Raw genomic sequence first — 27,109 nt, forward strand, 5'->3', positions numbered from 1 at the left:
GGGTACAGCAGTCCACACCTGCTTCCAGAATGTGCCTACTAAACTGAAGGGGTTGGTTTCTGGATGGGTCACCTTGTGGGAATATTACTGGGCAGGGAACAGTGATGACCAGTCGGTGCTCCAGAAAACATGCAGAGCATGTCAACAAGAGGGTGGAGAGAATTTAGATGTGATGGAATGAGAATGATCCATGTGTTCTGAGGCTCCCACCTCCCTCTGACTATCAAGGGACATCCTGCCATTTTGAGTTGAGCAGGTGAGAGCACCCTACTTCTGCTCAATTACAGAAAGGATGGAGAAGGATACTCCTTGATGGAGGAGGAGGAAAGGGGATTAGGGAGAGAAGCTGGCTCATTCCATGTAATAGAGTTTAGAGAGAAGGTGGGAGGGGAGAGTGAATATTTCAAGGGCTGCTCAAATGAAGGTTGAGTGGATTTGGTGATTACGGGGAGAGAAAACAGGCTAAATACCAAATCTTCATTAATGTGTTTCAACAGATGCGATTTAGCAGAAAATGGAATTTTGAGTTCTGTGCATGGTGGCTTCTGACCCTGCTCCTGGAAGACAACTTTTAGAAACTTGACCCCAAGAGGGTGGAGGGTGACCCAGTGAATAGCCACAGCTGTGATGATATGGTCAATGTTGATGTTTCTATTGATAATTTTGTTTCCAAAGAGAGTTTTGGAAACTTTATCTTCTATCCTTAGAAGTTAGATTCATCAACTATTTTCTTATAAGAGACTTCTCTGACCCAGGAGCTTCAATAACTAACTAACTTTGAAAATGAACAATGCTTGTTTATTTCTACTGGGGATATTAATTGGAACCCAAAATAATGACTAGGACACTGTTGGCCTATGTATGGCCTTTTTCTACCTGTTTTTTTAAACAGTTCTGGAACTTTTTTAATCTAGCAAGATTTGGCCTCTAAGCGAGGATTCCTCAGTGGCCATACACAGACTATTTGGTACTGAAGTCACAAACACAAGCTTTTCACCTTAGCTGTCCTTGAAGGCTCTACAGCCCACAAAGCTTGTCTAGTTTTTTTTTTTTGAGTGACTTGAGATATAAAGAAAAGTGTGGCAAAAATCTGTTGGGCTTTTAGCAACCCAAGCTCACCCATGCATCAGCCTGTAACACTCAGGGCTTAGTACTTACATTCACAAGCAAGACTACTTCACTAGGGACCTATTTTTCAAATGAAAGTCAAAACAGAAATCGTTGCCTTAGGTAACCAGCTAAGACATTAATGCTCACGTATCAGAAGCTTGATTGTTCAAAATTGTACCAGTTTCCCAGTCATTTTTGAGTGGAATAAACCTATTAATGTAATCACATTAAGCAGAGAATGAAAAGATTTCAAATTAGTGGCATTTACACATACACATCCTTCTTATTTCAAGAAAAGGTATTAAATAAACTGAAGGTAGAATATTCTGATACACCGTCTGTGTGACTAAAGACCAAGCCAGATTTTGCTTAACTACAAAACCTTCCGCTTCTCTCTGCTGTAATAAGACAAGCTTCCATCTATTTTTAAGGTAAACTGTTTGTTAAAGATTCATTAAAACTAATTCCATCAATAATTCCAAAAGCTATTAGAGTTAAATAGTTAAACTAAATTTTAAGGGCCAAAAGGGAGTATTTGCAGTTTAATGTACAAATAAATACCATCTGACATACCAGTTGCTTTCATTAGTTTGTTTCAGCTCTGTTGCTTCTAATGAAATTTAATTAAATTGATTTGGATACTTGAAGGTACAGTACATATAAGCATAAGGATCTTGTGCAATACCATCTTTTAAAAGCAAATACTGTGTAAATCTGTTTTAGGAATTCAATTTACTGCTACTGGGCTAATTCTAAAGAACCAGTGTAACCAAGAAGATTTGAAAAGTTGGAAAAAATGTATATGATTTAGTAGAAGAAAGTATACCATTGTTAACTGCTAGGAGTTAATAGGTACCAATGGAATGCAAAAAATCAAAACAAACAAAGAAACGAAAACACCTGGGAAATTGAAATAAGACCAAATCAGTCCTCTTACCTCCCTAGCTTTGCTTTTGAGGCCTTAAAACAAAGATCTGACTTGGATGAGCTTTAACAGTGTCCTCTGTGTTTCAGTTAGTACTGCAAAGTTCAGTTCAGGATAAAACTAAACAGTCCAGTCTTCAGATTTAGGAATACAAATTTCTAGCTTCTAATATGTCATTTGAGCATTTGAACAGTCAGCTATTTTACATATATACTCATCACTGGTGAACAAATTCGATGTTTATGCTGGGTCTCAACTTCACGTTCTCTATATTCCAGTCTCCTTCAAAATGCTTCTGACAGGCCGGGCGCAGTGGCTAATGCCTGTAATCCCAGCACTTCGAGAGGCCGAGGTGGGCGGATCACCTGAGATCAGGAGTTTGAGATCAGCCTGAGCAACATGGAGAAACCCTGTCTCTACTAAAAATACAAAATCAGCTGGGCATGGTGGCACGTGCCTAGAATCTCAGCTACTTGGGAGGCTGAGGCAGGAGAATTGCTTGAACCGTTTCGTTTTTTCAGAGGTTGCAGTAAGCTGAGATCACGCCATTACACTCCAGCCTGGGCAACAAGAGCAAAACTCCTTCTCACACACAAAAACAAAAACAAAACAAAACAAAAATGCTTCTGACAATGTGAATGGAAGCAGAGTCATTGAAGATGCCCTCTGCTAGGCTTACACTCTGGGGTAGCTACACTGGTGCTTTTCTTCAATAAAAATTAGTAAGTAGCTAGCACCATGCTGGGCACAGGGCAAGAAAAGAGAAAGAGACTGGCATGGTTGTTGAGGGGAAGATGAAGGAGAAACAGGTGTTCAAAACATGATCACATCAATAGCCAGGCTGTAAGAGTCATGAAGGGAAAGTACAGGTTATTGGGAAGGACTGCTATTAGCCTTAGAGAGCTGGGGAAAGTCAGGGAGGTTTTCTGGAGGGAGTTATAGTTACACTGGGGCAGCAATAACCAGGCTTGGAGGGAGAGAAGGGGAGGCATTCCTGGGGGAGGAATTGACCTGTGCCCAGGCAATGCCAAGGCTCTGAGGTGGAAACAGCTTTGTGCCTGCAGAGGAAGAGCAAGGGGAAGCAAGAACAGTGTGGCTGAGGCAAAGCGATCGCAGGCAGGGCGGACGGAAGTCAGCGTGGGGAGGTGAGCAGGACTTTGTGAGAAAATGGAAGGTATTGAAGAGTTTTAATCAGGAGAATGGCCAGGTCACATCGGGATGTTTAAAAGTATATTCTGAATGCTTAATGAAAAATAGACCGAAGATGGTAAAGTTGATTCCAGAAAACCAATTAGGCAGTAATATTATACCAGGACCAGGGACAGATGATGATGGAAGTAAGGATGGGAGACATAGTTGGGTATGGGAGATATTTAGGAAATATATCATTGGGGTTTGTGAAAAATAGAGTGGAGATAAGAAAGAAGGAAGTATTAGTTGGATAACTCTCAGATTTCTGAAAAGAACAACAAGGTGGGTTGGGTGCTATTTACTGAGATGGGCAACCACGGAAGAAGAATAGATTTGGGGAATATACTGAGAGCTAAGCACTGGATGTATGGACAGTTAGAGCTGATGAGCTATCTAAGTGCAGATGTCATGTGGGTAGTTGTATGGATAGGTTTAGTGTTCAACAGTGAAGACCAGATAGAGAAATAAATGTGGATACAAACTAGTCTTCAAATGCATTTAAAAACCATGGGAGCAGGGTGCAGCAAACCACCATGGCATGTGTATACCTAAGTAACAAACCTGCATGTTCTGCACATGTATCCCAGAACTCAAAGTATAATTAAAAAACAATTGTCTTAAGATGGTAGTGGCTTGTGAAGGGATCTTGCCTATATGCTGTGAAGTTCTCATGAGACAGGTTCTATTAAAAAACAAAAACAACAACAAAAAAAAACATGGGAGCAGATGAGATCATCTACATTAGCAGGTATAGGGTCTCAAACAAGGATGCTGCAGGGAAGACCAGGACCAGGGTGTTGGCAAAAAAAGACTGAGAAGGGGCGGCTTCCCACATAGAGAAAAATAAGAGTAGTGACAAAGCAGCCAGGGAGGAGGCTGTTTAACAGAGGAAGATGTGTCAGGGCCTCCCCAGTCCATGGCCTTTTCTTCCTGGATGCCCATCTAGACCACATGTCCCAGCCTCTCCTTGTGGCAGCCTTTCACACCCACGTGATGGAGATCTAGCCAACGGAGGTGAGGCAGCGGGCATGTGTGTTGCCAGATACAGCTGCAAGCCTTATGGCGTGCCAGAGCGACAGATGGAAGGAGTCTGGGTCCTGAGTGCCCACATGGAGAAGAACTGACCCATCTACTTGAACACCTGTCCAGGATGACTACAGAAGCAAGAAAATAAACTTTCGTGTAGTTGGATCATTAGATGTTTAGGTCTGCGTGTTACAGTGGGGAGCCCTCCCTAAGTCACACAGGCAATGAGACTTGTTGGACGCTGCAGTTAGGAGCCCTTTCCGTGGAGGCATGAGGACTGACTGCTAAGGGTTGATGAGTACAACAGAAAGTAAGAAAGGCACCATGAATGAACTCCAACCTTCCTAGAAACCCCATTGTGAAGGCTGGACCATGGGAGAGCAGAAAGTGAGAAGGCAGAAGATGCAGAAGGATGGGGAGAGGACATTTTTCAAACATTGTAAGATAGAAGAACGAAGAGCATATGTATCTCTAGGGGAAGAATGACCAGAGGGAGAGGATGAAGAAACAAGAGGAGGAAAGTGGACAGTATCAGGAGAAAATGACTTAACGAGAGGCCTGGACCATAAATAGGGAATAAATATATATTTCTATTTTAAAATAGAACCCAATAAAAATAAGCATAAAGTGAAACAATCAAGAAATACTTGCTAAAATGCATGCCACTGTGTAACTGGGGAAAGGTAACCCAATATGGATGTATCCACTTCAGAATTTCCAGAACCTAGAAGGGAGCAGATGATCTAGCAGGTACTCAGTAAATATGCATTGAACGTATGAATGAATGTAAGTTACTAGGAGTGGCCATTTGCTAGTAGGATTGACAGGACTGCTCTAAGAGGAATCACGTGGTATTAAGGAGAATAAGAAAATGGGGGTACTATCGCATAGACTGGCATAGAGAAACACCCAATTGCTGTATACTTTTATTTTATGCTACATATCTTACCAGCGGCCAATCTGTCATCTGGTTAAATGGAGCATTGGCGGTGAGGATGGCATGAACAGCTCTCTCAGAGCAGTTCATGGGAACTGTGAGTTCACCCAGCTTTTACCTCGGGAACTGCTGGCAGCCTGTCACGGGCACGTGGTTATGACAGGACACGTGGCAGCAACAACAAGCATCTGAGACAGGTCCACATTCTGTGACCTGACTTCTTCCTTTGGTTGTGGCTAATGCTCACATATTGTTCCAGCTACAAAACAGAGTCTGCAAATGTACAGTTCTCTTTCCATCGAACTGGCTGGCCTCCCTGCATAGGGCAAAGGAGTCATGGACTTGGGGCCGTTTTCAAGGTTGAAGCCAATTGGTAATTACTGTAGAAGTATTTCCAATGAAATGACAGCACTCTGGGATCTCCCAAGAATGTGGCTTTTATAAAAACTGGGCACAGATACTCAAAAGGAGCATTGGTGCTGTTGCACACATAGCGTGGATGTCCAGGGAATGAACATCTCTGTAGCCTTTCTTCACTTTCGCACCCTGTAACAGAAACTCGGCTTTTCAGTTAAGCCCCTAGACAGGGAGACGTGGGTGGCCACTTGATTAAGAACTGGAAGTATTTACAAAGGCATGTCTCTAAAAGAAAAAGGCATGCCCTCCCTGGCTCTTTTCCATTCCAGTTGTTTGGAATGTGGGCAGAATGATAGCCAATGTGGATAATACAGATGAGGGCAACACTCCAGAGGTGATGAGCATGGAGTTAGGAGGAGCCAAACCCCTGGTTCTGGCAGGCGTTATATCAGACTTTGACCATTACACTCAGGCTTTTATGTGAGAGGGAGTGGGAGACTGAATAATGCTGCCTCCGCCATAGAAGATGTCACCAGCCTAATTCCCAGAACTGGTGAATATGCTACCTTAAATGGCCAAGGAACTTTGCAGATGTGATGAAGTTAAAGACCTTGAAAGGGAGAGCTCATTCTGAATATCCCAGTAGGCCCAATGTCATCTCAAGGGTTGTTCCTTCTAAGAGAGACTCGGGAGGTCACAGAGCAGGCAGTACGACAACGTAAGCAAAGAAATTTCAAAGATGCAGCACTGCTGCCTCTGACAGTGGAGAAGGAGGCCAGCAGCCAAGGAATGCAGGCAGCCTTTAGAAGCTGGAAAAGGCAAGGAAACAGATTCTCTAGAAAACTTGTAGATAATTAAATACTGGTGATAAGGTAGTATGCCAGGATGTTAATGTAATTTCCGTATTGTCTCTGTTCTGGCTAAGGTTCCAAGCAAGGCAAAGAATAACAGATGCCCCCTTGCCCCACTTTCTCGAAGTGTTAGACCTTCCACTCAGAGTTGCAAAAATGGTGGACACAATAGGGTTCTGCAGTATTAGCATATGACTCAACTCCAGATTATATAAGATTAGGCTGAGGGTGGAAACGGCTGGTGGTGAGAACTTCCTTGGAAGTAATCAGTTGGTTGGGAATTCCTCAGCCTCCCTCTCCAGAAGCCCAGGGAGTGGACTATGTAAAGAGCTTCACCATGAGCTCCCTGAAGTTTGGGGGTGGTGGGCCTGGTGTCTTCAGTGGCATTAGCAGGGCGATACAGAGATTCAGTGCCAGAGGTGAACTGACCATGGAGCCATGAACTTTCACGCCCGCCCACCGCATGGGCCCCTTCCAGGGTCTGTACCTAATTTTATATTCGTAAAGTGTACTCTTCTTCTTAAATAGGACTTCCAAAATGACAAAAGCTACAGGGGCACAAAATTTGTATCTTCCCTGGTCTGTGTGTAGTCTGAGGCCGACTGAGAATTCTAAGGCGGATGGCTGAGGAGGTCAGGCATCCCCAGTTGGGGGGTCCTTGGTTGCAGGGTGGTACTTCTGAGCAACCCACCCCACTGCCCCCATGAGAGATGGAGATAGCCAGCAGACATCTTCCATGGGCAGAGTGTACCAGAGCCAGGATATAACCAAGATAGTCAGGTTCTGTTCTGTTCCCCTTGAGTCTCCTTTCCCACTTAGCTCAACCTCGTTGGGAGGCATTGAGACAGGGGAAGCCACAGCTTATGAGAAGGGGAGGGAGAAGAGATGGAGCTGGGAAGAGAGAAGAAACTGATCACGCTGTCTCTTAAGCACACTGAGTTCTCGTAGATGTGATATCACCCAATCTACTGGATCCACCAGAAAACGAGGGAGTAAGTTTGAGTTAATTGCCCCAAAGTAAGTGAGAAGAATGGATGTAGACTTACATTAAACTTACTGAGTTTATTAGCACCTGATCTGGTCCTTTGATTCTGCCTTTTGTCTCTGGGGTATTTTTGTAGGGTTTGACTCAAAATGTTACGAGCGAAGCCTTGTGAAATGGTGGAATTATAGAGGAAGTGTTTAGTTTGGGTTCTGCTATATGGGATTTCCCCTGACTTGGGGATCTATCCCAGCAACAGCTGTAACTTAGTGACTTCTTGTTTAGCAACTGCCATGTGCATTGATTTCCACTTTTGTACAATTGATTTTTGCTTCTGTTCCCATTTGTGCCTTTGCTTTTGGACAGATATCATATGATGAGTGTCTGAGAATTGTCTCAGAGAGGTCAGGAGACCTTGTGAAGAAAGACCTTCTTTGTCAATACCAAACATCAACAAGTAAACGTCCAGATTTATGGAGGAGACAGTATGGTAGCTGAGTTTAACCTTAGCCTTTTTGTTTTCTACCCTTACTTGACATCAAGTGATTTAGAAAAGAAAGAACTTGAGGAGCTACAATTGCAAACCTTGTGGACACTAGCCTTGGGTTGTTTTAAAATCTGGCTGAAAGTCCTTATGCTCTTCCAATAATCTGTTGTTGAAGAATTTTCCAGCACAGTAGGAAGATTAATAAATTCCCATTAAGCAATTTCCTTGATAAAATGACAGCTCTACATTTGGTAGTTTAATTTATTTCTATAGGGGATTTACTGCTTTTTCATCCCTATCTTAGATACCCAGAAAGTAGAATCTATTAATTCTCAAAACGGCAACATATTGGAAGACATATTAAAGCCCTTCAGTATTCCTCACCCTTCATACTGCAAAGCTTAAACAAAATTTTGAATTTTGACTATATTGTGTTTTTCCTCGACAATATTCAAAGTATCTTTCTAATTCTTACTGGAATCTGGTATTGTTTTTCAAATGTCCAGCAGATGAGGGTGATGGAGTAATGTTAAACATGAGAACATGACTTCAGTTTGCAAGGCCATGGCTACTGGCTCATCTATGTAGAGTGGTCAGTCTCCCACAAGCAAGCTGCGAAAGATGACAAAAGGCTGTATTCACTCCTTCATCCACTCTGATTTGGACATGTGAGGAAATCTACAGGCATTCCCTTATCCATCTATAATTACTTATTGATTTCTTGTTTTGTGAGTGCAATGGCCACAAGAGCCAATGAAATGAATCCAAGAGCGGTAAGGAAAGAGAGCCTGGTGTGAGACAGGCCATGAAGGGCATGACTCCACTCCCATCAAAGCTCATTCTTCACTTGCTGTGCAACCCGAGAGTCTATCTTCTCTGACAATAAAAGGAAGGACATTGAAAGATTAGTTTTATGTTTTCTTTCTCTCATCACGAAGGCAAGAGCGAATACAGTGTCTCTATTCAGAGAAATACGATCTTACTCCGTTTCAAGCACAGGCAGTTTGGCATTCTTCAAGACATGAGCTCACTGTGCAAGATAACAACATTGTGTGTGGGGTGGAGGGGGGCACAACCATAAAAACACCAGACCATCAATATTAGGAGGGAGAATTCATCTGGTTTCTAGCCCCACTGCTTGTCAACAAGAGGTTGGGTCTGACGTCTGATCTACCTGTGATTTGTTCCATACACTTAGGAACTATGTATTTTATTTATTTTTTATTTTTATTTTTTGAGACAGGGCCTCACTCTGTCACCCAGGCTGGAGTGCAGTGGCGTGATCTCTGCTCAATGCAGCCTCCACCTCTTGGGTTCAAGCGATTCTCCCACCTCTGCCTCCCGAGTAGCTGGGATTACAGGTGGATTGCACTGCCATGCCCGGCTAATTTTTGTATTTTTAGTAGAGATGGGGTTTTACCATGTTGGCCAGGCTGGTCTTGAACTCCTGACCTCAAGTGATCCACCTACCTTGGCCTCCCAAAGTGCTGGGATTACAGGCATGAGCCACCATGCCCCGCCTGAACTATGGATTTTAATTCATTCGGAGAGATACTGAGTGGATGCTGTTCTCTCTGAAGCACTTTGAGATTCTTAGAGCAAAATAAGCTTCAGGACCATAAACTGAACATTGGAAAAATCATCTACTACTTTAACAACAGGGTCTGCCCTGACCCTTTCCATAGTAACTTTGCAGGGTCTGTTTGAATGGCCTGGCTTGTCTTCCAGGCAAGCAGTCCATGGAGAGGCAAGGGCACGGAAGCATGCAGGTAGCATCCCCTCAATTCTGATCACCAGCTTTCAGCACCTAGCACTCTCTGTTGTAAACATGGGACTCTGTTTCTTATAGGAATATCGCTGGCAGGCAGAGCTGCGTGGGAGAAAGGAGAAAGACCGTGGGAAGCAGACACTGGATAGGCCTCTAGGGACTAGAGGAGACAGAGTAGAGAGACCAGGGGGAAAGGAGCTGTAAAAATGTAGGCAGAGGTGACTAGTGATGATGATGATGATGACAAAATGAAATCCTCGGATCCAAACCTTCAGCTGCCTGTGGACAGGATGGCAGAGACGGCACTTGCCAATCAAACAGCTTGGAAAAATGTTGTAGAATTAATGGCAGCAACTCCAATGGATATATTACTTTCCATTTTACAAAGCACTGTGATGACTGCTGTTCCATTTGAGACATCAGCAATCCACTGAGGCAAGTGTTATGGCTTTCCCATCATGGATGGGAAAACCAAGGGAGGGGGTGGGATTGAGGGAGAGATGCCATCAGTCTTCATGAAAGGCTACGAAGGTTCTTTGACGCAAAGGTCAAGGAAAGATACAGACTTGGATACACAAAGTGGAAGGAAGGCATCATGGCTACCCAGGCTTCCAAAACTCCAGAGATCTGAGGGCTTGTCCCGCTGCCTCCAGAGAACATGCTGCCAGGTACAAGAACAGCCAGAGACCATTTTAAGAGGTCGTTTACTTTCCTGGCGGCTCTGCATCAGGAATGGCTGCTCACCAGGTACAGATAACTGGCCGCCAAGCAACCCTAGTGCATCTGAAACCTGGTGAATCGGAGGGCTACTCATGGTGTTCCACCCCTCAGCAGAGGTGGCCAGAGGCCTGCCGGAAGTCAGTTCTTACACTGATGGGCAGAAGGTCTCAAGTCACCTGCCCAAGATCATGCTGCTGGTAAGAGGCAGGGCTGTGCTGTGGACCCCTGGCCACGCACTCTTTATATTTCACCAAATTGTAGGATGAGCCTTTCAGACACCAATGTGATCTCCAGTTTTATGAGTAGAAGTTGAGTGTCTCCCATCAGGAAAGCATAGTCTCTGTCTATTCTCCTCTGCTTCAAGCAAGCTTGGAGGAATACATTCATTTTGGGGTGCTATATTACCAAAGGATACCAACAAACTTACATGCATTTGGCAAAAAAGGATAGGATGGTGAAGGCTGTGGAAAGGCTGACATATTAGAATTTAGCATGTGATGGGATTCATGCTAACCCCAAATATGGCACCTTGGCATTTGGGAAAACAACAGAGGCAGAAAGATCTCTCTCATCTTCCCCTCACGCTTCTTCCCTTAAGCAGGTCATAAAACCCTCATTCGAGAGGTGCTTCCTTATACTGGAGCAAAGGAACATCCTTATCTCTGAACTCACAGGGGCCCACAGAGGAATCCGTAAGATCTCCTCGTTTATCAACATTAGATCATACTCTTTTGTCCTCCAATCAGACTTCTCCATGGGTGTCCACTCTCCATCAAACTTAAGCATAAAAATACACAAGTTTACCTGTGTACATTTGGGCCTTTATTTCCTTACAGAGGTTCTCATGTAATTAATTGGCATGTAATTATCTCATGTAATTTTCTAATTATATAGATAATTTTGTATGCTTTTCTCTTGTTACTATAATTTGTTTTTCATTATAGGGGCTTCTACCATGAACCTAGTGATGGGTGACGGAGGATATTTCTTTTCCTCCCCTACACATTTTAGACCTAGAAAAGAAATGACCTTTTAGATAAAGATGGCTAGCTTCAAATCCAGGAAGGCTATTGCAGAAAAGACAGATTAGACTTTTCCAGTACAGCTTTTAGAGGACAGAAGTTGCAAATAATGAGATTTTTGCTTAATACAAGTAAGAAGTTTTGGATGATTACAGTTACCCAAAAATGGGATAACATGCCTCATTAGGTTGTGATTACAGCTGACATTAAAGCCATTTGAGAAGAAAATGACTGCTGGAATGGTACTGCTTTTCTTCTCCTGCCACAAGCCTTTTGCAGGGGTTATGCTGCCCCTGTCCCCATCCTCCCTGGCAGGGGGCTGTGGCATATGGGACTGAGTTCTCACCCCGGGGTGTGAGCCTGAGACTGGCAACTTCTGTGCCACATGCCCTCCCCTCTCCCCTCTCTCACCCTATGGGCTGGAATGAGAAGTGGGCAGAGCCAGGATGCTTTGCTTACACAGGCAGGAATGACATTTCTTTTGCAAGGCAGAGCAATGTGACAGGCATCAAGGTCACCTGCTGGCCTTGGGCCACCTGCCCGAGCACATACAGCTCCATGAGAGGGAAAGGGATCCCTGTGTAGTCTCAGCTCCTATAGTTTTGGATCCCAACCAATGCAAGTACTTCTTGGAGATGTTGCGCAGATTATTAAGGTGTCATCTAATAAGAATTTATACATGATGATTTCTATAATCTTTTAATTCTATGTCCTCCCCCTCACCCATCTTCTTTCCTTCAAAACCAGCCATCCTGACAGTTCCCCAACCATAGTCAAACATAAGCACCCTATTATTTCAGTCACTCCATTTCTTTTTAAGTCCCAACGTTCTAAAAAGTCAAGAACTTTCCATCTCCTACTTCTCTTGTACCCTGACATCCAGTCTCTTCCTATGGCACATTGTCTTTTCCTTTAGAAAATATCCTCTGCAATGACACAGAACATCTAAGTTCTATTTGCGGTTATCTAAACTTAAAGACTGGCTTTAAAAGGGTGATGCATTCTTTAGCCTGCAAGTGATCACATTCTCCTACACCTGTTGATGTTCCATTAGGGCAAAATAACCCAGAAGACCAAGCTTCACAAAAGTCAAAGGTTCCGATGATACAAATGTGCTTTGGTTCCAAATGCAGCATGAATCAAACATAGTTTTATATTAATCAATACACCCAGATAGAAGAATATTCTGATTTGAATCAGAATGTGTCTCTCTAGGTAACATAAAGTAGGTGAGCTAATGAAATGACATCCTGGCCTCTGTACCTGGGTTCGACAAGAAAATGAGCATGACAGATGGCGCCAAATTCTGTTCCATGGACATGTAACTCTCAATCCAATTTCCATCTCTCCCCTCACACTTTCCCTTTTATCCAAATGTCCTTATCTCTTACCTCCTAATTATGCAAACTCCATAAATGCCTCTCAAGATTTGGTCTATAAGTTTCTTTCCCTTAATTCATACTTTAAAATCTGTAGTATGTAATTCAGAGCTGAATGAAGTTGCCCATTATAGTTTCATATTTCATCGTTACCCCTAGTACCTCCTTCCCATATCTTATGTTTTCCTTTGGAACTCTTCCTTTGCTAAGCCCAGAATAGATGTTTAATAAATAGATTTGAAGCATGGATAATTAAAAGATATGGATCAGACATTTTTTCAATGATATGCAAATTGTCAGTGAAGAACAAAATAGAAATCTATTTCCCCACTGATTAAAAACAATTCACAAAGATGAATGAATTTGGTTTTCTCACAAAGGAGCTTTTCAAAAGGAAAGCTTTTTTGAATTTTGAGCTTTGCTGTTAGCAGCACTTATGACACTGGGCACAAAGATCTTCCTTTCATTTCACAACTGCATAATTTGGTAATTATTAAGAACAGCTCTTTCTCGATATTTTTAAATCATGGGTCCACTAAAAACATCATCATTCATTTGTCCAGCCCATCCTTCTTGAATCTCTTCAAATGAAACATATTTTAAGCATCTTCAGCTCTTGAGTTTTAGCTCCATTAAATTCCTGTCAACACATTCTTTTTTTCATGGAAATAGACAGACAATTATGCTTTTTGAACTCTACTAACAACAATGAAAAACATTAAGACGGAAGACTCATATGACTATTCAAGAAAGAGCCTGGAGAGTGTCTAAAAGCTGCTTCCCTTCAATGCACAGAAGTATCAGAAGGTGTATTTCAGCAAACAGGAAACGTTCAGGATCTAAAGGAAAGAAGGTTTTATTTCAGGCAGTAATATTTCATTGAGCTTCTGGAGCCACTGATTCAGAATGGCCAGTTCGTTTCTAATTTATACCATGTTCCTCATTTCTGGCTGCCTATTTAGCCGAAGGACTCTTTCCTGGGCGAGACTTCATTTGCCTCCTGGAGGAATTCAAGAAGGAATTAACTAAGGAGGCTGGGATAGGAATTTCAAACAAAATAGAATGGAACCCAAAACATTGTAGATAAAAGGCTTATGCTAACCTATTATATAAAATGCTTCGGGAAGGACTTAACAGTTGTCCCTTGAGCCATATGGGTTTAACACTGTGTGGGTCCACTAATATGCAGATTCTTTTCAACCAAATGCAGATAAAAAATACAGTATTTGCGAGATGCAAAACCCATGTATAAGGAGGGCTGACTAATTTCCATAGGGCCTTGAATATTCACGGATTTTGCTATCTGCGGCAGTCCTGGAACCAATCCCCTGTGTATACTAAGGGATGACTCTCATTGATCTAGAACTTCCACTTAATTTTGCATTCTGTTTCAACTTAAACACACTTCCTCTTAGGGAATAGGAAAATTTTGAAAGAGAAATATATAGGCTACACTTTATAAAACTTCAAGTGCAAAGTAATGAATAGTTAAGGGAAGTTAGAAAGGCCTTGGGGGAAATCTAGAAATAGACTCTAACTTAGTAGAGACAGCTATTAAATATCTTTTTCCCCCATTGCTTAGGAAAATAAAAATTTTCCCTCTGGCAAGATGGGTCTCATTGCCTTATGATGTGAGCCCCTTACTGTGGCCCCACGTCCCTGGCCAGTGAGTGGCCGGTGACCTGGGGGATGGGGGCTGTAGATGGGGATGGAGGCAGCAATGATCTTGGCTTTCCCACTCCCTGCAAGTGGCCAGGAGGCTGCAGGTGGGTGCTGTGGGCAGTTGCTGATGGAAGCCCAGGTACCCTTCTGTAGTCCTGTTTGTGCTTCCTGAATCCCTGCATGGAGACCAATGCCTATGCCATTCTCCCTGCTTATTGGTGATGTCCTCTATTTTTTTTTTTTTTTTTGAGACGGAGTCTTGCTCTGTTGCCCAGGCTACAGTCCAGTAGTGCGATCTCAGCTCACCTCAACCTCTGCCTCCCGGGTTCAAGTGATTCTCCCGCCTCAGCCTCCTGAGTAGCTGGGATTATAGGCGCCGCTACCACGCTGAGCTTTTTTTTTTTTTTTTTTTTTTGTATTATTAGTAGAGACTGGGTTTCACCATGTTGGCCAGGCTGGTCTCAAACTCCTGACCTCAGGTGATCTGCCCACCTCAGCCTCCCAAAATGCTGGGATTGCAGGTGTGAGCCACTGCGCATGGCCTTCTACCCCTATTTGTTAACTCGAATTTAAACTCCCATGCTTGCTGGCCTTGTCACAATAAAACAACAACTTTTGGGAAATGTTAAAAAAAAAAAAAAAAATTCTCCCCTCCTAATCAAAAAGGAAAAGTTAGGCATCCCTTATTGAGCAGATTTTGGAAATGAGGCCTTGAATAAAACTTTCTAGATGTGACTTTTTTCTCCAAGGCATTTTTGAGCCATGTTGCGGGTGAAGACTCTTTGGAGGTATGCGATATGAATTCCTGCCTGCCTTGTGAGAGGAACAAATGCCGAGCATCTTGGTGATCCACGTTTGTCACCGGGAGCGCCGTCTTTTTCCTTCTGGCCAGTAACACCGTGAGGTGCTCAGGGGCTTAGTGACGTGGGCAGACAGTTGAGTCTCCTATTCAATGTTCCTAGTTTGCAGTGGTTCTTGATTTCCTGAATTATGTGCTCTGTTTCTCTCTTTCTATATATAAAGATATATATATATATATCTTTCCATATATATATATTTCCAAAATTACTTGTTAACATTTGTTGATTTTTTTTCCCCAAAATCCCTCTGTCATTACTTGTTAGTCTACTGTAGAATACTGAAGCTCAGGAAAACGAGCTTATTTTCTTTTCTGTAAGATGATTTAGGGTAAGACCCTGTGAGCACGGGTCTGTCCAGTCCAGAAAGTTCATGGATCTTAGGAGCTACTCAGGGGACACATTGCCTCTTTTCTGGCTTCTTCACTGATTCTCGTTTCAGTTGTGTTTCAATGACTGAGGCTGTGGGAAAGTGCCCTCCACGTCTGTGACGCCTCTCAGGGCCCCGCGTTGAGTGTTTGGACTCACGGCCCAGGTGAAGCCAGCCTTACCTTTTTGTAGAGACTCCTCAGATCTCGGTACTGCCACATGCTGTTGAGGACCTGAGATGCGGCCTTGACCACTTTTGGAGAGTGTCTGATGAAGAAAAGACAGGAAAGGCAAGATGTGAGTGGGACAGCTGCGTCACATTTCTGTATTCTTGTAGTATTTCAAACCTCTTCATTATTATTATATCTATTATGGTGATCTGTGATCAGTGCTCCCTGATGTTACTACTGCAATTGTTTTGGAGCACCATGAACTGTGCCCACCTAAGACAGCAACCGTAATCAATAAATATTGTGTGTTCCGACTGGCCCTTCCTCCTCTGTCTCCTCAGGCCTCCCTCTTCCATAAGACAAAATAATGTAGAAATTAGGCCAATTAATAACCCTACAATGGCTCCCAAGTGTTCAAGCGAAGGAAAGAGTTGCACGCCTCTTACTTTAATCAAAAGCAAGAGATGATTAAGCTTAGTGAGGAAGGCATGCCACAACCCAAGATGGGCCAAAAGCTGGGCCTCTTGTGCCAAACAGTGAGCCAAGTTGTGAATGCAAAGGAAAAGTTCTTGAAGAAAATTAAAAGTGCTATCCCAGTGAACACACGAATAATAAGAAAGTAAAACAGGCTTATTGCTGATATGAAGAAAGTTTGAGTGGTTTGGATAAAAGATCATATCAACCACAACATTCCCTTCAGCTAAAACCCAATCCACAGCAAGGCCCTAACTCTTTTTTTTTTTTTTTGAGACTGAGTCTTGCTCTGTTGCCTAGGCTGGAGTGCAGTGGTGAGATCTTGGCTCACTGCAACCTCTGCCTCCCGGGTTCAAGCGATTTTCCTTCCTCAACCTCCTGAGTAGCTGGGATTACAGGTGTGTGCCACCACGTCCAGCTAATTTTTGTATTTTTAGTAGAGATGGGGTTTCACTATGTTGATCAGGCTGGTCTCGAACTCTTGACCTCGTGATCCACCTGCCTCAGCCTACCAAAGTGCTGGGATTACAGGCGTGATCCACCGTGCCCAGCCAACTCTCTTAATTATATGATGGCTTGGTGAGGAGAAAAAAAGCTACAGGAGAAAAGTTTAAAGCTAGCAGAAGTTGATTCATGACTTTTAAGGAAAGAAGGTATTTCTATAATATAAACCAAAATATTTGTGTGATTTGCTTTATTGAGATATTTGCTTTATTGCAGTAGTGTGGAACCAAAACTACAATATCTCTAAGGTATGCCTGTAATTCCTTTGACTTAAAGACAGAGAATTTTAGATCTTTTCATGAATCCAGATGAAGCTGCATTTCATTCTCATATAATTGATGCTGAACAAAGATTAAATGTGATGTTTTGTTGTATTTTATCATTTAGCTAAATATTTGTTCATGACAATAGCCAAGCAACTCTAGAAAAACATATATTAATATTCAGGTCATGATAGTGTAGTTGAAATATAATTAGTATGCAAAAATGCTTCTGAGTAGAAACAAAAGTGTAGTTTTTGTTTCTATCTTTTGCATAGTTACAAAATCAAAAGAGACTGTGAATGTGTAACGAACAGCAGGTTTTAACCTCTCAATTAAAATGCCAATACATCACAGTGTTATACTAACATGTGAAGGTTAAAGAAACTTTGCTTTCTTTTTAGACTTTAATTTTGATGCATTCACTAGATGGATGCCATAGAAATTCCTACCTGAAAAACTCTTCTAAATATTGATTGAAGGGCTTGGACAATTGCGTGTTTCTAATGTGACAAGTGATTGTAACCCAAGCCACAATACACAGTTCTTTACTGACAGTAACAGTTAAGACTGTTAATAGCTTTTCCGTCTTATGACAAAATATAGTGACACATTCAACACTACTTCTCATATAACTGTTAAAATTGGGGAAAAAAGAAACAAATGTATTCTTGAGACAGATGAACATGATAGAATGTCCATAATTGATGTTTAAAATGATGATGTGAAAAGAATAAATAATTAATATTTCAAAATGGCGAGTATAAGACTACCGTAAGAGTTAATAACAATTACACAATTGGAGTTTGATCTTCACCAGAGCTGTCACGTCAGGGGTGGTGAGGACTTCAGTTGGTGCATTTCATTGTGGCTGTCAACATAGCTGTGCCAGCAGTGGGATCACAGAACACCAGCCCCTTGGTTGTGTCCGCCAGACGCTGTGAGTTGTGCAGTTCTGATAGACTGTGATTGGCAACTCGCCAATCTGACTCATTAACATCACTGCATATTTAAGCTTGTATATATATATATGTATGTATAAAGAACATGTATAAATACATAAAATAGAACATCATAGCAAGGCACGTTTCTTCCATCTGTGTTTTCCCATACTATCACAAATAAAAATCAGGTTTGAACTGAACTTATTTCTAGAAATAAGTTTTTAAGGAATAATTTAGGGTGGGCAAATTAGCAATCATTTTATAAATAAGCTATGGTGTATTTGTACACCTACCGTTCCCAATTATTAAGTTATCCTCAGTTCCAAAAATTTGATTTTCAATAAAGAAATTCCATTTCCTTAAAATTTGTCTAGAAGTCTGTGGGAATCTCCATGCCTACTATTATAATAGAATTGAGTCAGAAATGGCGAGTTTCATGCTCAAATTTGGAGCAATTCTCCTGAATTCATTTTGTTTTAAGAGCAGTGAAAAGCAATAATAAAACTGAAGTGTAGGTAGGAGACGAGGATAAATGTAGTTATAAAAACCTTGTTTTGATCTCCAAATTAGTCAGTATATATATAAAAAAAGAGATAAACTACATGACACAGTGAATGAGACTGACTAAGCGGGATAACTGTAACCAGGAAGATGCTTGATTCAATCCAATTTAACACTTCTTATTAAACTCGTAAATCCAGGCTGTTGGCATTGGAAAAAGAGATAAAGGAACAACAAGACAGAATGAGCGCCTATTCTATAAGTAAATTTTCAGCCAAATTAAAGGGCATTTATGAGATCATCTTTAGTGAAAAAAAATCTTCCCATTAACAATAATCAAGATTGGACCTGGCTTATCAGAACCTTAGCAACATGGATCTGTATTATTTCATAGATGGTTTCTTCAAGTGATTTGTAATATCATTTCATAGATGGTTTCTTCAAGTGATTTGTAAATTAGTTTCACCAAATAATTTTATTTGACCATAGGACTCAATAAAACTTTTTTTTCTCTTTAGGCCCATTTAGTGATGCTTATTGCGGTAGGAATGCTCATAAAGTTGGAGAGAATTAATATATGCCAAACCACTCCTCAAAGCTCTCTAACTGTATAATTCAGAGAAAATACTTTAATCTTTGAATGTCTCATGAATATAGACAAAAATATATCAGATTGTTTTGCAGACTATGGTTTCATTGTGTGTGTAGGTGTGTATGCTCAAAAAAGCATTACCATATTAAGCTCTTAATGCTCAAAACAGGTAAGCACTTCAATTAGAGATTCCAAAGGTCTACTGAAGCTAAATAAAGAAGAAAACCATATGGTTTCCTCCTACGTACGTAGTATAACACTTTATTGTAAGTACAATATCATAAGATATAGCTCAAGCCAACAATCTCCACTGCGCAATTATTATATGAGTCCAGTGGTGCTTTTCTACTTGATATGAGAAAACATTCAAATCCAAATGCAAAATTGTTGATTGAGCCTATTTGGAGGTCTCCGGGTGCTTAAACAGAAACTCTGAATCTTCTATAATACATTGGTACTATCCTGAATTAAGTGAAATAATGAGACAGAATTTCCAGAAAGTCTCAAAGTGCGTCACTCAAAGTGTTTAATAACAAAAGAAAAATTATTTAGCATTTACATGTAAAAGAATGGGGGGTGGGGGTGGCTTGGCAGGGAATGAAAAGTCAAGAAATAGACTCTTGATAACAAAATGTTCACCCTTTTAATCTTATTTAATTACATCGAGGGCCTTCCAAGAGGCAAAATTTAATTAAGGTTAGTGAAGGTTTCTGTAAAATTGACACCTTGCTGATATACTGATGCGCTGGCTTGTGAAGCTATTTTCTGACTGTATATAGTAAGATATTGTTGGTTCTTAAAAACTGGGAGGCATTCTTATTCAAGGAGGTGCAATTGCTTTAACACCAAGTCTCATCTCCTTTTGTTCTGTCTGCACGAAGGCCCTCCTTTCTCACCACTATCTGCACTGCCTGGGAAATTTCTACTCATTCTTTAAGATTTGATTATCACCTCTTCCAGCTAGCATATTGTGACAGCCTCTCCCTTAGGTTTAGATTGGAAAGTATAGGCATAGTGACTTGTTAAATTAAATATTTGCCCCACATCTCATAGCTTGTAAGGGAGGGTACTAGATGAGAACTGAGTTCTCTGATTCCATCACGCCCTGTCTCCTCCCCCATCCTTCCTGCACAGTGACTTGCTATGACTTGGTGGCTACTGTGATGTTGGTAAGGTGGACCTGACTTGGTTGCAGAGCTGAAGAGGCACAGAGCAGAAGGATGTAGAGACATCATCAACACACGGACTTCCCACCACAGAGGAACAACAACAAAATACCTTCATGTATCCAGGTTGAACTCGTGTCACTGCCATGTGGAAGGAGCACATGGGTGTGCTGGATCATCAAGTCCATTTTACCAACAGTAAGAGAGAAGACTGGAAACCATTTACCATTTTCCTTCTCTTGATTCTCAGAGACAAATGCTTTCCAGTGACAGTCGTAGTACTACCCATCATCAGGAGTTGAAAGGCATATTCAGAACCAATTTTACCAGGACAGAGATATGGCGTCACCAGGTAACTTACTTATCTCCTTTGCTTTTGGAGATGCCGACCAACTTCTCGATGCCACCGGCATCCCGTAAGGCCTTGGCGTTCTCCATGTTCTTGGTAATCACTTCGTGCAGCGTGCAGCAGACGGCTGTCACTGTGTCATCCGACATGGCCTTGCTTGCAGTGTTGTTGCTGTTGTTCCCTCCTGGAAGCCTGTGGACTAGGTCTCGCATGGCGTATTTGCCTGGAAAAGAAAATAAAGAGAAGAGTTGAAAGGAGGTCAAGGTGAAGGCAGAGATACTGGCAGAGGTGGGTATGGGGGAGAAGAGAATACGAGAGGCCACGTTTATGCAAAATTGTTTGTTTCCCACCACTGAATGTTCTCTATTGGGTAGTTTTGGACACACCTACAGAGACAAACAGTCATTCCTCATGGCAGTGCATCCACTCTGCTGCTAGACTGACCTGGGATCAAATCACTGGCCAAGTGATTTCATGCCTCTGAAGCCTCAGTTTTTTCAATCTCTAAAGTAAGACAATAATGGTACCTGCCATACAAGGTTGCTATAAAGCATAAATGAGTGAATGTATGGAAATGAACAAGGACACAGGACTCAATAGGTATTAGCTATTATTATGTTCTTGTTTGATGTTTATAGAAGTCAAGAAAAATGTATGGGAATTCTAACATAACCCTCAAAAATACCTTAATGAAAGCTATGTTGGGGCCTGTATTTTTTAAGAAGAGTCAAAGCAAAAATGTGTGGGGAACATGATCACATATGTGAGTACTGAGTTTTGATTCATTTAAAGCAAAGAGAAACACTGAAAGCAGGAGAGAGGTACTTGACAATCTATAACTATGTGTCCTCTGAACTACGGTAACCTGATGCTGTTTGTCTCTCTGATGGGATTTTATTGTGTAGTTCTACCAGGTAACACTTACTAATTTGGTGTGTTTTTGTGTGAAAAATATAATACAATCCAATTCTGCTTCCTTAATTCTCTTTAACATTATTAATCTTACTATTCCCAATGATAAAGGTACTTATAATGACATATTTATGGAGTACTTTTAGTTTACAAAGTACTTTAGGCATTACCAATAGCCCTGCAAGACAATTAATTTATCCCACCTGCAGCTTCCATTTCTGCTCCTTTAATTGACTTCTGGAAGTAAGTAAATGAGTGCCTGTAGCAAAGCTGGCTGTTCTCACATTTTTCAGATGGAATTGGCAAGTGCCCAAAGTTAGATCCCTTCCTTGTCTCCCATCCCCCAATTAGGCATATTTAGCTAGCTCCTAAAGGCTGTTTGAAATATTTCACCTCCATATACATATCTATAAATAATGTCTTCTTCTGCTATTTATTTCTCTGGTGTATGGTGCCTGGCAGCAGGAAGGGAACCTTGTGGGAGTAGGTGATGATATCTTAATTCCAGGCAGTGATACATAAAACACAGGCCCTTGTAATTTTGGTATCTGCTCTTATCCTATGTTTAGGTGGCTTATTTTAGCTTAGAGAGAAAATGCTGATACTTAAATTACTGAAATAGAAAAGTGTGTTCATTCACTTGATGATAGCTGAGGAAGTGTCTGACAAAAATGGTTTGCCTGCAAACCCCCAAATGTAGCATATTTATTTTCTAATGACAGCACCTAAAATAGTTTATCTATTTATCATTAAATCAGCCTTAACTCTGGTTAAGAGTTTACTTTTGTAGGGCTCAGCATGCTGGAGATTCTACCAGTTCATTAACCCCCACAAACCATTAGAAGACAAACTTGAGCTCCATAGACATGAAATGATCAATGTGTTCCTTTTTCCTTTTTCTTATAAGGAAAGTGATGAAGGAAGGGCAAAATAACTGAAAAAACACTCCAGTCATTGTATATACGGGGACATTTACACCCTTGACTGTCTATGGAGAACTGGTTTTGTGATCTTGGACACTGTCAAGGTTAAAACCAAAAATGAAGAGAGGGTAAGAATTTGGCTGTAGTACTTTTTAGTTTTGTTGGTATTATGATTTTGAAAATTATGTCAGATAAATATGAAGATGTAGTCTCATTCTCCATGGCTTTCCAGTCCTTGAGTCCTGATTAAGATGCGGGTCTCCCTGTAACATTAGTTTATTTATAGATAATAAGTAGATGGCAGGGTACCCAACCCCTGCAGAGCAGCCTCTTCCACTCACCCCAATGTGCCATTCAAGTACTATCGTTTTCCACGTGCCCCATGATATGGAAAAGACCAGGAGTCACTGTTATATTTAACCTACCCCAACTTTACTGTCGAGGAAACTCATTGGATTTATTTTATTTCTAGTATTTCCAATATAGGTCACTGACATTTTACTAGGCAATTGGAGATTTTTCATTAAGTCTATTTATCAGTCTATCTGGAGGGATATATTTTAGTCCAAATTTTTGACCATCCAAGTAAAGAAACAAATCAGGTAATATTATTCCATGGAGAAGAAAACCTCGGGGCAGTTTGTTAATTATTTTAAAAGGTTACAATTCTTTTTTAGCCTTTGATTATGTGTTGAAAATGCTGTCTTTTTACAGTGAAATTTAAATCCTATCTTCACAAGAAATTTGGGTAGCAAAAAAAGATTTTTAGCTCTTTCTAGTGTTTAGAAACTTTGAAGCTGATTAGGGAAATAATAAAATATGTGACATAGAATAATTACAGATGCAAGTGACCTTGTGTTGTATGTTTATAACAGTGGTTCAGGGAAGAGACAAGTTAGATAGGACTGGAGTTGTTATGGAAGGCTTGATTCAGGAGGTGTACATTTAGGATTTTTTCTTGTATGTCAAGAGGGCAACAAGAACAACTTGATATTTTACAAAAAGAATTCTGGTGCATTAAGAAGGAAGGTTTCAGAATAGTAAAACTGAGGGTGGAAGAAACATATAGTCTTTTTCTTGACAATAATGTTCTCTTCTTCTAGACTTCTAGTGAAATTATAAGCACTACAACTCAAGGTAGTGTGTTTCTATAACTGTCCCATATCCTGTATTTTCTTTTTAACCTAAGTTTCTAAACACTTGAAAGAGCTAAAAAGCTATTCTTGCTGCCCAGTAGGAGGAATCTTGACTCCTCTCCTTCTACTCTTTCAGGCAGACTTTTGGCTCTTTGAGGTCTGAGATTTCTTCAGAGGGTAAAAGAAGTTAATTCCCTTTTTTTTGTATCACATTGGCAACGGGAAACTGCAAAGTGGGTGGTTCAAACTTTTTTTTATAGTTTCACACCATCAACGTGGTCAAATTGTTTCCTTTTCTTTTTAGAGAGAGAAATGGATGGAGGTAGGGTTCTTTTAGGACTGGGGAAGAAAGAGGCTGGATCACCAGGTGGAGGTTGTGGGCAGTTCTTCACAGTCCCAGGGACAGAAAGGGCACCTAGAGCCCAGCTGTGGTCCTGTGGTGCATTGAGATTCTCTGTGGATGCAGAGCATAAGCTTCCCCCTGTGTTTGAGCCTGGCATGGGGCAGAAGAAGTGCCTGTCTTGGAATGACCTGCTTAGGCCCTCAAAAGGAGCAGGCACCAGTAACCACTGCAGATAGATGACTGCTCCAGCTGACTACACCACTTTCTTCTTCTTCTTCTTTTTTTTTTTTTTTAAGACAGAGTCTCGCTGGAGTGCAGTGGTATGATCTCGTCTCAATGCAACCTCCATCTCCTGGGTTCAAGCGATTCTCCTGCCTCAGCCTCCTGAGTAGCTAGGACTACAGGCACATGCCAACACACCTGGCTAACTTTTGAATTTTAGTATAGATGGGGTTTCACCATGTTAGCCAGGCTGGTCTCAAACTCCTGACCTCAAGTAATCTGCCTGCCTCGGCCTCCCAAAGTGCTGGGATTATAGGTGTAAGCCACCATGCACAGCTGACTCTACCTTCTTCTAGATTTAATTTGGTTAGAAGATATGACACAGACTGAAAATAATAGAGTGATTCATTCATGTGGCAGGAAACTATAATATTTCAGGAACAAACAAGAACCTGTGACTACAAAAAGGTGGTTATGGGAGGATCAAGGACATGAGAGCAGCCATGATGGAAATTCTTAAGAAGAAACTGACAGGGCTTGGAGCCCAGGGAAATGTTGACGTAATGCAGGGAAACAGGATTCAGAGATTTCACGAGGGAATAACACAGAGGGTAGTAAAAACCAAGTGAATTTTAAAGCTTAATATTAATGGATAAATTGAATGTTATTTTTCTACACAAAGAAAAACATGCAAAATTAGTTATATTACTTATATGAGAGAATCACATACCAAAATCCTGTCAGAGAGACAAGCAGATCATCAGGTTCAAAGAATACCTAGATTTATGAAAGCAAAGTGGATACCTTGCCTTGCTTCTACTTTGAATAAATGTTTTACCAATGATCCACTACCATGGAATCACATCTGACAAAGGGAAATCATGGTGCTCGCTTCGGCAGCACACATACTAAAATTGGAATGATACAGAGAAAGATTAACATGGCCCCTGTGCAAAGATAATACATACATTTGTGAGGCGTTCCATATTTTGTTTTCTTAAGAAGAAAAGCTTGTTGCTTTGTCAGATCAAAACAATACAAAACAAGACTGTACCACCACCACTACCACAAACAAAGTCACTCTTTCTTGCTAAAGTTCCCAATAGAAATGAATCCTTGGGCCATTTCTTTTAAGTTACTTAGTCTCTAATAACAATGACTGTATCTCTGATTTTTGCAATACTGGTAAGAGACGACCATTGGTGATAATATAATTGTGCAGAAAAAAGACTATTTTCATCAATGATGGACTAAATGAAACCTTGTAACTTTGCTACCATTTCCACTGTGGGGGTGTGTGTGTGTGTGTGTGTGTGTGTGTGTGTTTCCTTCAAATACCTGTATTTTGTGTTTGGTGAACCAGTTTTCTAAATCCAGATTTTCTTGAAAAACTGCAAGGAAAGATTATTTTCTCTTTACAGTGCTTCATTGTCGAAATCTTCTGTTAAGCATTGTTGGGCACACCAAGGTATCCCAAGGGACTCACTCAGGAGACCTAACAAACCATGTTGCCCAAGAAAGGCACTCCTTGCAGACCGCTTGTGCAGAAAGGAGCTGGTGGGGATTTCATGATGAGGTAACAGCCTTGCTCTCGTTGACTGCTTCTGTTTCCATGTTGTGTTTGTGACTTTCTGTTTCTATTTCTGAACCTGTATTTGTTACTCATGTGCATGCTACCATTTGGTTTTCGCATTGGTGGCAAGAATGTTGAGTGGTTGTCTTATGGTCTAAAGACCTGCATTCTCTAAAGGCAGCAGACAACAGGGAAGTCACTTGAGTTCCTTCCTACACTTATTATAGATCTCTTCTGATCACTAATGGAGTCCTATGTGTAGATGGTCTTTGTTGTGCACAATTAGAAACCTAAATGTCTCAAACTGATTAGAGAAAATATATTTTTCCAGAAGGTCAGCTGGACTGGAGAGCAACCCTGGATGAGAAACATCACAACTCCTTTGTCTTTGAGGTTTAAGTTGTTCTATGGCCCTCCTGTTTCTGCAGCTGCTAAAACTGATCTGTGGGTTTTTGCTGAGGTGCTCTGAGTTTATTTTTTCCAAAAAACTTCTTTATTGCAGTAAAATACTTATAAAATTTACCATTTTAAGTATATAGTTCATTGATATTATGTAGACTCATATCATTCTACAATCATCTATCTCCAGAACTCTTTTCATCTTGCAAAATTGAAACTTTAAAAGCATTTAAACAACTCCCCAACCCTTCCCTTCAGTCCCTGGAAACCCCCATTCTACTTTCTGTCTCTTTGAATTTGACAACCAGGTACCTCATATAAATGGCATCATAAAGGATTTGTCTTTCTGTGATTGGATTATTTCACTTAGCATAATGTTCTTAAGGTTCATCCATGTTGTAGCATATGTCAGAATGTACACTCTTTTTTTTCTTTTTTTCCAAGCAGGGTCTCACTCTGTCATCCAGGGTGCAGCACAGTGGTGCAATTTCAGCTGACTGCAACCTCTGCCTCCTGGGTTCAAGCAATTCTCATTCCTCAGCCTCCTGAGTAGCTGAGATTACAGGTATGTGACACCCCACCCAGCTAATTTTTTGTATGTTTAGTAGATACAGGGTGTCACTATGTTGGCCAGGCTGGTCTTGAACTCCTGGCCTCAAGCGATCTGCCCATCTCAGCCTCCCAAAGTGCTGGCAGTACAGGCGTGAGCCACTGCACCCAGACAGAACTTTCTTTTCAAGACTGAATGATATTCCATTGCATGTATATATCATATTTTGCTATTCTTCTGTTGACGAAAAATTGGGTTGATACTTCATTTTCACTATTGAGAATAATGGTGTGAACATAGATGTACAAATATCCTTTTACTTTCAATCTATTTCTGTCTTTGAATCTAAAGTAAGTTTTTTGTAGGCAACATACAATTGGATCATATTTTTCTAATGCACTCTGTCAATCTCTGTCTTTGATTGGAGAGTTTATCCATGTATATTTAA

The 27,109-nt window shown here is 41.1% G+C and overlaps 1 protein-coding gene and 1 non-coding gene across 4 annotated transcripts in view; one reads left to right on the forward strand and one right to left on the reverse strand.

Annotated features, from left to right (window-relative positions):
* CTNND2 (catenin delta 2) overlaps positions 1 to 27,109 on the reverse strand; it is a 948,689-nt gene that overhangs the window by 31,019 nt on the left and 890,561 nt on the right. For all 3 annotated transcript variants that reach the window (XM_054488747.1, XM_054488746.2, XM_063664666.1), the window contains 2 exons: positions 20,616 to 20,826; positions 15,826 to 15,910 (listed from right to left, as the gene is read on the reverse strand). In XM_054488747.1, the coding sequence (XP_054344722.1) occupies positions 15,826 to 15,910; positions 20,616 to 20,826 (296 nt within the window). The remainder of the gene's footprint in view (positions 1 to 15,825; positions 15,911 to 20,615; positions 20,827 to 27,109) is intronic.
* On the forward strand, positions 25,024 to 25,131 carry LOC129037634 (U6 spliceosomal RNA). Its single transcript, XR_008502876.1, has one exon. It is a non-coding gene; the product is annotated as a U6 spliceosomal RNA (small nuclear RNA).

Source organism: Pongo pygmaeus, chromosome 4 (genome assembly GCF_028885625.2).
Source record: "Pongo pygmaeus isolate AG05252 chromosome 4, NHGRI_mPonPyg2-v2.0_pri, whole genome shotgun sequence".
Lineage (NCBI taxonomy): Eukaryota > Metazoa > Chordata > Mammalia > Primates > Hominidae > Pongo > Pongo pygmaeus.